The sequence below is a fragment of the Sander vitreus genome, chromosome 13 (assembly GCF_031162955.1).
Source record: "Sander vitreus isolate 19-12246 chromosome 13, sanVit1, whole genome shotgun sequence".
Classification (NCBI taxonomy): domain Eukaryota; kingdom Metazoa; phylum Chordata; class Actinopteri; order Perciformes; family Percidae; genus Sander; species Sander vitreus.
The window spans coordinates 20,141,551-20,154,138 of NC_135867.1; the positions used below are offsets into that span (position 1 = coordinate 20,141,551).

Below are 12,588 nucleotides of genomic sequence, written 5' to 3' on the forward strand. Positions count from 1 at the left end.
ATTATTTCAAACCATATTTTTCTTTTGTGTTTGTATATCTCTAAACTGATTGAAATTGATCTTTTCCGGATGGATTAGTTTAAGGTAGTTATAAAGTTATTGATTATTAAATTGTTAAGAGGGAGAAACTGTGACAGATTCAGTGTATTTGTTTCTAGCCACAGAAAATCTCAGTACTTGACATTAATAGTCTGGAATTGTGGAATGATTTGGAGATGTTGCAAATTGTTTACCATTCTAGGTTTATTACTGTAGAGGGAAGCACTGATGTTAATGCAGTGCAGCATTTTATGACAATGTTTCTGTATATATATATATATATTTATTCAATGTATTGCAGTGATTTATTCATACCTCCACTTACTCCTACACTTACACCACCCTTGTTAAAGAAACAAGCGCCACAAATGATCTTTTGTAAATAGACAGATGGTGAGTTTAAACATCAGAAACGTCATACGTAGTTGGCCTATTAAGCAGCAATGCCCAAAGGCTCTGATCTGGTCTTATGTATATGTTGGTCAGGTTCTCATTGTTTTGTCCTTCTGCTAGAAGCCACGTTTCAAGTTAATTTTACAGTAGGTTACCTGTACTGTAGAGTGGGACAAAAGGCTTGATTTTCTTTGACTTGACCAAATACATCTGAAATTGTTCTTGCTGTCCTGCATGGCAATTCTATCCCATAATGTACAGGTCTTCAAGAGCTTAGGCTGAAATGTAATCAAATGTGCAAAGGCCTTAAATGTATAAACATGAGATTTAAAAGAACATTTTATATTTTATCAAATTTAAAATCAGCATCCTTTACAATATCCTGTCAAACCTCTGAATTAAGACGTGGATGTGCATTGAGTTCTAGGGCAGCCTGGGAGCATTTACCTGTGCCTATACTGTACCTGCACATTCAGTGTTCCAATAAGTAAAAAGACCAGGAGGGGTCACTGCTGTCCGGTTTACCCTGGTGCTGCCTTCAAGTACTATTGTATTTATTAGACCTTTAGTGCAGTTTAAACATTTACGACACAAATACGATTGTAGAAGGCTAGATTTGGCACAATGTGTCCACATGTAACATATAATAAAGATGGATTGCATGAAATCAGTACAAGTAAAAGGTGGTGAAAGCATTCCTTGAATGATTAGTCATTTGTTTGGTGTTCTTCTATGCACATAGCCTAATTCACGTTCCATTTTCATTTTTCGTCTGTAAATATATATCTATTATACATGACTACTAACTGTCCTTGTTAAAACAAAAATTTAAAACACAAACATGAGATTGGTTGTATCCCCAGGTCGTTTATAGTCGACCACATTTTTTTTTTTTTAATTTTTAAACAGAGCTTACGGCTAGCATTTGAATGCATCAGAAGTATATGTCTCGCACCTACTGTAAATTCCAAGGAGGACAATTCTGAAAACTTCAAGCAAGACAACAACGCAGGCAATTACAGGTTGGTCACTGTCATGTCTGCTAATAGCGTGTAGGCCTACTCTGTGTTATTTTATATAAATGACATTGTTACACTCTCTACTGAAAGTGTTCCCTAAGGACACCGGTGCTAGAAAATGAGGGCAAAGCAGCTTAAAGGGAGAGCATTACGGCCAAGCCCTGGACTATCCGCAACGAAAACCTAGCTATAGCGTGTGTACAGTAAGTTTAGTAAAGGTAACAATCAAGAATGTATTATTGTACATGTATTATTTCCTATGAAAAGTCATCATGAAAATATTGTATATAAGTGCTGAACTTGATTTTATTGCTATTTCATAACCTCTGTGACCTCAGGAGATGTGATTAAGTGTGGATTATGCGCGAATTTACTGTTTATGGGTTCACACAAGCTACTGTATGTGCACAAGGCATTCAGTTTTGGATTGAGAGCCTCGTGCACAAATGTTCAGATGCTCTGCATCACTTCAGTGGTGATGCTGAACATTTGACAGCAAGACAGATGAGGACAAAGCTCTTCCAAACAGTGTCTGTATGTAGGGCAACTTGAAATACATCGTGGCATTGACATGTGTCAGTTTATAGGACTAAGAGAATACATCTAAAATCTATATTCAAAAGAGTACATTCATATTTGTAGGTCATTTCCTTTGTTGAGACTGTAATGCATCACTAAGTGACGTCACAATATACTTTTCTTGTGATTTAAGTTATGTTGATGATGATACTTTGGATTGAAAATAAAATTTCTGATTAAAATGATGCAAACACTGCAGGATGAGAAGATGAGTTATGACTTTATTAAGTAGGCCTATTTGATCAAATGTTTTATGTGTTGCAACAATAAGAAGAACAACAACAACAACAACAATAATACAAATGTTAAAATTGTGGACAGGACTGTATACCTTGGACTGTGAACCTTGTCAACTGACATGCCTTCTTTACTTTATGGGGTTGGATTTATTACATTGTCACAAGAACACAATACATAATGTACTTTTTAAGGCTGATATCATATTCTATAAATTAAAACATAAATATAACAAACAGGCTATATTTAACTCAAAGTAAATAAAGGGTTTAAAAAAGCATCCTATGAAGAATTTACTGTACACTCACCGAAAGAATTATTAGGAACACCATATTAATACCGTGGTTGACCCCATTTCGCCTTCAGAACTGCCTTAGTTCTTCGTGGCATGGATTCAACAAGGTGCTGGAAGCATTCTTTAGAAATGTTGGGCCATATTGATAGGATAGCATCTTGCAGTTGATGGAGATTTGTGGGATGCACATCCAGGGCACGAAGGTCCCGTTCCACCACATCCCAAAGATGTTCTATTGGGTTGAGATCTGGTGACTGTGGGGGCCATTTTAGTACAGTGAACTCATTGTCATGTTCAGGAAACCAATTTGAAATGATTCAAGCTTTGTGACATGGTGCATTATCCTGCTGGAAGTAGCCATCAGAAGATGGGTACATGGTGGTCATAAAAGGATGGACATGGTCAGAAACAATGCTCAGGTAGGCTGTGGCATTTAAACGATGCCCAATTGGTACTAAGGGGCCTAAAGTGTGCCAAGAAAACATCCCCCACACCATTACACCAACACCACCAACCTGCTCAGTGGTAACAAGGCATGACGGATCCATGTTCTCATTCTGTTTAAGCCGAATTCTGACTCTACCATCTGAATGTCTCAACAGAAATCGAGACTCATCAGACCAGGCAACATTTTTCCAGTTTTCAACTGTCCAATTTTGGTGAGCTCGTGCAAATTGTAGCCTCATTTTCCTATTTTTAGTGGAGATGAGTGGTACCCGGTGGGGTCTTCTGCTGGTGTAGCCCATCTGCCTCAAGGTTGTGCGTGTTGTGGCTTCACAAATGCTTTGCTGCGTACCTCGGTTGTTAGGAGTGGTTATTTGAGTCAAAGTTGATCTTCTATCAGCTTGAATCAGTCGGCCCATTCTCCTCTGACCTCTAGCATAAACAAGGCATTTTTGCCCCCCCAGGACTGCCGCATACTGGATGTTTTTTTCTTTTTCAGACCATTCTTTGTAAACCCTAGAAATGTTTGTGTTTGAGAACCCCAGTAACTGAGCAGATTGTGAAATACTCATACCAGCCCGTCTGGCACCAACAACGCTCAAAGTTGCTTAGATCACATTTCTTTCCAATTCTGACATTCAGTTTGGAGTTCAGGAGATTGTCTTGACCAGGACCACACCCCTAAATGCATTGAAGCAGCTGCCATGTGACTGGTTGATTAGATAATTGATAATTAAACGAGAAATTTAACAGTTGTTCCTAATTACCCTTTAGGTGAGTGTATACACTGCAATTTAGTTTTGCATCTGTCCTCATACTGTATGCGCCATTACAGGTGTGCATGACTAAACAATATTGGCCAATAATCGGCATGCCAGTACCTTAGTCTAGCAAAACTAAATTAGACAGTTCTATGAAGCTCTCAGCAAACATTTTCTTAATTTTCTCCACTTTCTCCTCTTCCTTACAGATGGCATTATAGGACCATAGCTACTGTAAATGCTCTCTCTCTCATCATTTGTATGAAACTGTCCTTTAGTCGCTGTGAATAATTCAAACTGGTAAAAGTTTGAGAATGTTTCACCTAATTAAGAAAGACAAGGAGAAAGACGTGGTCAAGAAAGAGAAGAAAGAAAAGAAAGAGCGTATGTCCCAGGCAGAGTTAAAGAGTCTAGAAGAGATGAGCATACGTAGAGGCTTCTTCCACCTCAATCGAGGGAGTGCTAAGAGGGACTCTCGGGGCAAGTTGGAGATCTCTAGTCCTATCCCAATTAAGGTAGCTACCAGCATGGAGCTCAGCCTGACAGACCTGGAGGCTGAGCGGCTTCACAACAACCTGGGGCAGGATAAGGGGCAAATAAGTGCAAGTACCTCTGGTGAAGACGTGAAGGGAAATGAACTGGATCACCGTCGCAGCTCCGTAAAAGAGAGAGCAGCTAAATTTGGGGAATTGGCCAGGTTGAATTCTGTGGTAGGCCAGAGGCACGTGTCTTTTTCCCAGAAGAGCAAAGAGGACAATACTTTGGAGGCGTCAAATCTTTCTAGGCAGAACTGGAATACATCTTTGAAGTCCCACTCCAACCCAAAAGGCACCAACATGGTTCACATTCCTGAGATCGTGGAGAAGACTTTCCCTGGTGCAGAACTGCAGTTGCCTATGCTTGCTGCTCCTCCAATACCAGATCCAAGAGAGCTGGAGATACAGCGGCGCAACACTGGGGACTTTGGCTTCTCTTTGCGGAGGACCACCATGCTAGAAAGGCAGCCTGATGGAGGAGTGTGTCGGCGTGTGGTGCACTTTGCCGAACCAGGTTCTGGGACCAAGGACCGGGCTCTGGGCCTGGTGCCAGGAGACAGGCTCATTGACATCAATGGGATCAATGTGGAGAACAAGAGCAGGGATGAGATCGTGGAGATGATCCGTCAGTCTGGAGAGACAGTCCGGCTAAAGGTGCAGCCGATTCTGGAGCTGAGTGAGTTGAACCGCAGCTGGCTGAGGACCACTGAAGGCCTGCACAAACACATCTTTGATGTAAGTACTACTGTTGAATCATTTTCAGTCCACTGACTGAATAGATTCTAACTTGCAAACACAAATTCCACATTTAGGCTACTGATTCTCTTTCCGCAAGGCATCATTTTATAACTGTAAGAGCTGCTTTTCTGTTGGTGAGGATTTCACTTTGGATCTTGTGACAATTTCAGACTTTTGAAAATGTTTCTCCATATTTGCATTGCAACAACTGTGTTGTTCTGGTGCTCCTTGAGCTGCGTTATTTGGGTTTTTAAATATATAGCTGCGTAAACGTTAATAAAATCACCACCTAAAATGACTGTAAATCCCAGCCTTTCTTTCTCATTTTGGTATTTCCTTTTAAGTATGTGGTTTTGCGCCCACATGTAGTGGATTAAAGAGGTCTGGGTCATGGCTGGAACTGTTATGACACTGGTAATGTGCCTTTGTGCTTGTATTTATGAGGGAGTGTGTGTTTTGAAAGAGAGAATGTGTTCTGTGTATATATAATCCCCCCCTCCCTCCTCCCCAGTCTTTTGACACCAAACAATAGGACGCTGAAGGAAACAACGGCCCAAACGCCACCACAGACCATGGCCATATGGTCTTGTAAGACGTGGCTGGCAGCCCATTCAGCTCTTTTCACTCGGATAATCATGTGGATAAACATGTAGAGGAGCATCAAGTTAAACTCTTTATTAGCTGGCACAACAAACACCTTTATGCATTTTTAAGTATCTTAAGACAGTGGGTGAAATAAACTTTGGTTTAGGTTAGGGCTGGGCAGTACACTGTTATCTGAGGTATATCAGTAATGTTTCCACAGTACTTTTGAGTTTTTATAGAAAAAATGCCTTCAATGTGTACATTGTTAGGTTTTATTCTGTAATCATACAATTAGAACAGAATACAATAGACAGTTTTGAATATAAGCCCCAGCATAATAATTAGGCTATTTAATTAGAACGTCACACTATTATAATTTCAGTTTAAAAGCGGAATACTATTGGATATCATTGAACCTTGAAAATTAAGAAAATTTCATATAGTATTTTTGCCTATTGACCAGCCATATTTTTGTTAAATTATTGTATGTCTTTATTATGATACATGATATATGAACATAGGCCCTATGTAGACTATTGAGACAGATGTTTCAATCAGTAAAATTAATTCCTTTTAACAGCTCTACATTGGGTCAGTTGTTAGATTTATTCAGAATCAAACTTCAAGGATGGTGAAATGATAATAGACTGACTGACTTACTAACTTGCTAATATACAAAGTTTTTGTGCAGTAAAGTAGAGATGTCTCCATCCTTTCCGAGCACATCAGAGTTGAGAGTAGTGTGGGAATTCAGTGCTTAACCCATATTGTGGGGCCATACTTTGTTATTTGTTCTGGCACATACGTACGATGTAAAATGTGCATTGCAGTACATAGCTGGCGTTTAGAAACTTGAGACATTACAACAGTGACAACAAATAACACGGGTAACACGGGCTAGTGTTATTTTGTGAGTTTCACTTGTTTTAAGAACCATGTCCATCTTATGTAGGCTATCATAGTGCCCAAAAGTGACAAGTTATGAATCATGTTTTTTTTTAACATATTGTCCCATGTTGTAAGTGTGGGAAAGAGACGTTAGTGATACAATATTAAGTTAACTGAAATGGTGTGAAGTGCCCTGTAAAACCGCAGGTGTGAACTTGATATGTTCTGATCATTTTGGCGTGTATCACATTGTCTCTCCATCTATCCAATACTTTACCCATGTAACCATCATTTTAAATCATGGGACTGTACCTCTGTGGTAATGCATATGTACACAGCCATAGACACTTTGCTTTGTCCTACATTCAACTTGTCTTGATGATCATCATAAGACAGGCCATTTTAAAAAGCAGAAAATGTGCATGTGAGCGTGACCTAGAACCAACAGCACTATTTATAGGTGGTTATAATAAGATCCGGATTCTGGATCTAGAGCTCTGTAACACAGTTAGAACCATATGTGATGCATGAGGACATTTAAAGGTTACAAAAATAGTGACATTTTTGGAAATATTCTTATTTCTTGCCAAATGTAAGGTGAGACCTTTCATACCACTCTCATATCTGTCCACTAACAAATGTAGCTACAGCCAGAGACTTTTCTCCTAGCTTAGCATGAACACTGGAATCAGAAGGAAATAGCTAGCCTATCTCTGTCCAAAAGTAAAAACATCTGTCTACCAGCATATATAAAGTTCACAAATTAACATGTATCTATGTGTTTTGGTATTAGGGCTGGGCAATATATCGATATTATATCGATATCGTGATATGAGACTAGATATCGTCTTAGATTTTGGATATCGTAATATCGTGATATGACATAAGTGTTGTCTTTTACTGGTTTTAAAGGTTGCATTACAGTAAAGTGATGTCCTTTTCTGAACTTACCAGACTATTCAAGCTCTTCTATTATTTGCATTTTCCCCACTTAGACATTATGTCCACATTACTGATGATTATTTATCTAAAATCTAAGTGTGAAGATATTTTTATATATTATATATTATATTTTTATGAAGATATAATTGTCAACCCTAGAATATTGCCGCAATATTGATATCGAGGTATTTGGTCAAGCGTATCGTGATATCTGATTTTCTCCCTATGGCCCAGCCCTTTTTGGTATCTATATCTAGTTGTGGTTTTACCAGGGTTTATGTGCTGGAATATTTCTTGGCTAGGTGCAGTGACTTTCCGGAGTCTTGTCATCACTGTGAGGTTACCAGGCAGCCAGCAGTAATGGTGTAAGCGCAAGACTGCAGTTAGAGTACAATAATAAGAAGCTGGTTATTGAACAAAAACTGTATGTCTCTTTCTGTTTTATCATTATATGGTTTCTGATTAGAGTAATATAATCTCAACATTTGCTTAATTGGTATATAAATGGTCAGTAGTAGATCACTTCTCAAGAGAAGTAAACTTTAAATGTGCCTTGACATTATACTGGGCTTAAATTAAATTATTTCATGGCCAAGGATGCACAGCTGAGCACATTAACCATTTGTCCATTGGGTGGCAGCCATTGTCCACACCACATCAGGCTAAAACATCTATTCTTCTGTTTTTCCTTTCTGTTTTATTTCCTGATTCACTGTAAGTTCTTCATCACAGATACTGAGCTTTAGACCACTCAGGCCAGTGGACATCTAATGACTGAGATGACACCACTGGACTCAGATCACTGTTATGTAACGTCACATTCACAGTTAATATAACTGAAATGAATACGTTTAAACTATTAGAACAGGATTTGAACCCTTTAAAACAAAGATGTGAATGTTTTTAGTGGTCATATTCTTAAGGTATGCAGTGTTACAAACATTTGACCTCAGATTCATATCTGCTCTCTTAACTTTTTTGCTGGGGTTTCTGTCTCGGTTTTAACATGGGAAAGATTTGAAGAATTAAAAAAAAGCTTAAAATAATCAAAACCAGTCTGGATGGGAACTACTTTTTCTGAGGACCCTGTTGCGCAACAGACTCCCCCAAAAACTGCTGATCAACTTCTACTGCTGCACTATTGAGAATATCCTGAGGTACTGTTGTACAGTCTGCTACTCGAGTTGCACCCGCCACACAGGAAGGACCTGCAGCAGCCAGTTAAAACAGCTCAGTGGATCGTCGACTCTCCACCTCTCACAAACCTGAGAGACATCCACTTGAGGCTTCTCCACATACGGGCCTCTAACATCACAAGATACCCCTCTCACCCTGCCCAGACACCCCCTGTTTACCACCCTCCCCTCAGGCAGGCTCAGAACCATACACTGATGGACCAACAGGCTCAGAAACAGCTTTTTCCCCAGAGCCGTGGCCTAGGCGGAAAACAACTTTTGTTGTTTTTAGCATGCAATGGCCATTAGGTATCTATCATAAGGAGGATTGACTAATCCTGTGTGTCTAAACAAGGTACAAAATGAGTGCTCTACCATACTATTGTGCAGTTTGTTTAACTGAATCCTACTGCACTGCATATGAGCAGGTGTACAATGTGTGAGTGGGACTGTGATACCCTGTGTATCTATTTGCTGTCATACAGACATTCTGAAGGGAGGGGCACTGGTAGACAATTTTCCATCCGAAATTAATTGGTCATAGGCATTATTAAAACCAAGTTGAGGGCCATCCCTTGAACTGGTTAGTGTCTTCATGAACACCATATGCCACCATAAGTTATTATTATAATCTATTTGGCAGAGCTAACTTGGTATATATGGTATGATGGGTGGTTGGTTGTGAGGGTATGGTTGTGACACTGCAGTGACTAAATCTGGCCGCAGGGTGGCCCATAGCTGACCTGATGTTCCTATGTGGTCGTCTAATATCCCTGCATCACCTTTCTCTCATGTCATACCATTCCCTGTCTTTCTGCAGCCCAGACACAGTTTTATCATTTGGAAATTAGCAAATGGCGTAATCTCCTCCCCAAGCTGCCCATTTAAATCACATCACCCCCCTTTCCAGTGGGGTGATGCTACATAGCAGGGAGCATTAGTACAGGCATGGATTAATAAGAGGTGGGGCTTCCAAGAATAAAGCTGTTTGCTTCATGATAGAGGTTATACTTAAGATTCCCTACATTCTTTACATGTATTTAATATTTAATATTTCATAATTTACTTTTTTTGTTTGTTTCAGACCTTGACCTCTCATGTAATTTTGTCAGCTGAAAAAAGTCACTGTGACTATTTTTGACTGCAGTTTGACACATTAAGACAGACATACTTGACATTCTTGGGTGTGTGACTGGAACCATGTCTATCAGTCAATGGGACACAGACACTTGTCAGACACACCCTCATCTTGTCAGCCATAATATGCAAGAGCTTTTTTTGATTTAGCATCATTATTTGTTTTATTGTGCTATTATTAGTGTCATTACAAGTAGATACAATGTATATACATACTATTATGCATTCCTGTTTTGAGATTATCAATGTGTGCTATTATAGTATGTGAACACCATGAAAATTGTCTTTTACTGTTACATGAGGCCATTTTTATTTCTGCTTAACCCAGGAAGCAGGTGAGATCACACCCGAGTTAAAATAAGCTGCTCCTTAAATCATGCCTATGTGGCCTACTTTCAGAGAGAAGTTCAGATTTTCAAGCCTATTTACTATTACTGAGTAAATTCTGGGTCACATCCTGGACTTTTCAGAAGACTGCAGATTGCCATGTCCCATGATTAATTTCTGCTCTTAGCTCCCAAAGCATGGACACGTCATGGCATGTGATTTCTGCCTGCTTTTGGATTACACTGTATAGAGATTTTAATCTCTACATGATCAGCTTCCATCAATAACAGTAATACTTTTATTTCAGGGATTTTGTCATTCTGTCTTCAGATTTTCACAGCTTTTCTTTTTTTGGTTTCTTGCCCTGCCAGCTCTTCCTTTTCTAACAGGGTTTGGTAAATCAAGAAATAGCAGATATTATTGTGGACAAACCAATAGTTTATGTTGTATTTGTGGTGTATAGAGTCCTTAATCTTGATCTGCACTAACCATGTGTAGACAAACAGTCGACATGATGCTGTGTCCCAGTAATTGACTCTGGGGATTAGCAAACTGTGCTAGACAGGCTGTGTGTTTGCCTGGGTCTTGATGAGTGCTAATATTTGAGCTTCTGATTTTACCATGAGAAAGAAAGGATTTATAGTTGAATTATAGGATTTTTGCAGGAAAGCTATATTTTTGCACATTATAATTGAAATAAAAAAGATTTGCTTCTCATGATTCTGAATGAATTACTTCAACAATCTCCCCTACGTACTGGTTATGTGATAAATTAAACTGTTAATGAGTTTATGAATAAGTAAAGGGCATGCGAAGATTGGATGAGCTCATCACTGCCCAGCCAAGCCTGTTGCTACATTTCCATGTATTCCTTGTGTGGCTTCACTCCATTGCACCAATACTATCTGACTGGTCTGTGTTTTATTTTAAGAATCTTGATTTACACTTCAGTGCAGATACATTTGAAATGTATGTTATTTGTCGTATATCATTCTTATTAATGTTTGTCACCAAACAATACAACATCTCAAATTTAGGTCAATAGTGTGCCTATAAGCAGAACCCTCTGTGAAATAGAGGTTAATACATGACTTTATAGCTCCCTCTTGTGGTATTAAAAGCATAGTGAGGAACATGCGTTACAGATATTACAGACATGTTGATGCCTTCGATGATGTATCTGGTTTATCTGTCTTTTATGTGTGCATCACTGTAGCTGCATAGGGAGAAAAGTTTCTTACCTTACAGCGAATGAAGATGATTCTTGCTTGATGTTCAGATAATAGTGTGTATGCTTCACACTGTGACAAATGCCTAAACCTCTTATTCTGGAGGGGGTTGGAAGATTAAATAAGCTTTCATTCAATTTGGAGTCTGTTTGGAGAAGGACATTGTTGCACTCAGTACTGAGCCATAAATATTTGCATCATCTCTCAATCTCTTAATTGTGTTGTTGTAGCTTTTGTGTTCCCCACAAACGGAAAGGGCATATACAAGTTTGTATTTCACCTGATGAGGGAGACCACCTCACTAATTCCCTGTCGCCAGGAGAAGAGAGTGGCAGTGAAAAGTGGCAGTGTTAATCGATGTGCTTCTGCAAATTCTATTTATAACCCCTCTGTATTTCAGCAGCTGTCCCTCTTCTATCTCTCTGCCCAGCTCGTCTCACATTACCCCCCTCCACTCCTCAGACCACAGCTTTACTTTACTGTGCTGTGCTGACTGTGAGCCCGCCCTAGACATTGCCCTCACACTCACTCAAAACTAGTGATTGTGAGCTCTTTGCAGACCCAGGTCATACCCTGCCTTGGCCCAGACTGCACTGCTCCAGTGACGGAGTGAAGATTGGAAGGTTAACCAGGCCTAAAGAGAAGGTAATGGGCGCGGGCCTCTGGTGGACTGTGTGTGTGGTGAGCAGTGTGCTCTGGTCCGGGGGTGTACATGCTCTGCTTAGCACTTCCATTTGAGCTCTGATGGCGTCTCAGAATGGCCTCCTTTTGCTGCTGAAACTATTTATAGGAATGGACTCTGATGAAAGCAGGGCCAGAGATGGTGAAACATGTTGCTGCGCAACTCATTTTTTGCTGTGTCTCCTCAATGAGTAAACTGTTAATGAAAAGTTTGGGTAGGCATTCTACAAATGTCAGCAAGTTGCATGTTTGCCTTGTTATTAAGTATGGATGCAAGTGTGATAATTGCAAGTATGTTTGTTTGATTCCTTTGTCAATTGGCCACTAATATAGCTGGCTTTAATGTGTTTTGCTATCGGCAACACTTGTTTCTGCTGTGTGCAATAGTCATATGTTTTCTGATTGATTTTGTGTCATCACTACAAATTAGACAAACTACCAACATAGTATGTAATCATTTTAGTGTGCTGAGGTGAAGGGCAGTTCTTCATACATAGTTATAGTAATTGATTGCAAGTGAGGCCCAAATATAATAAATACCACTACTGCAGATGATTCTTAAGTACAGACTTTTAGTCCTGTT

At 39.5% G+C, this 12,588-nt stretch overlaps 1 protein-coding gene across 1 annotated transcript in view; it reads left to right on the forward strand.

Annotated features, from left to right (window-relative positions):
* Nucleotides 1-4,006: 4,006 nt before the first annotated feature.
* The window catches only part of LOC144528110 (unconventional myosin-XVIIIa-like), a 61,268-nt gene continuing 52,686 nt past the window's right edge, over nt 4,007-12,588 (forward strand). The window contains exon 1 of the mRNA XM_078266568.1: nt 4,007-5,038. Coding sequence (XP_078122694.1) covers nt 4,082-5,038 — 957 coding nt within the window. The 5' untranslated portion in view covers nt 4,007-4,081. The remainder of the gene's footprint in view (nt 5,039-12,588) is intronic.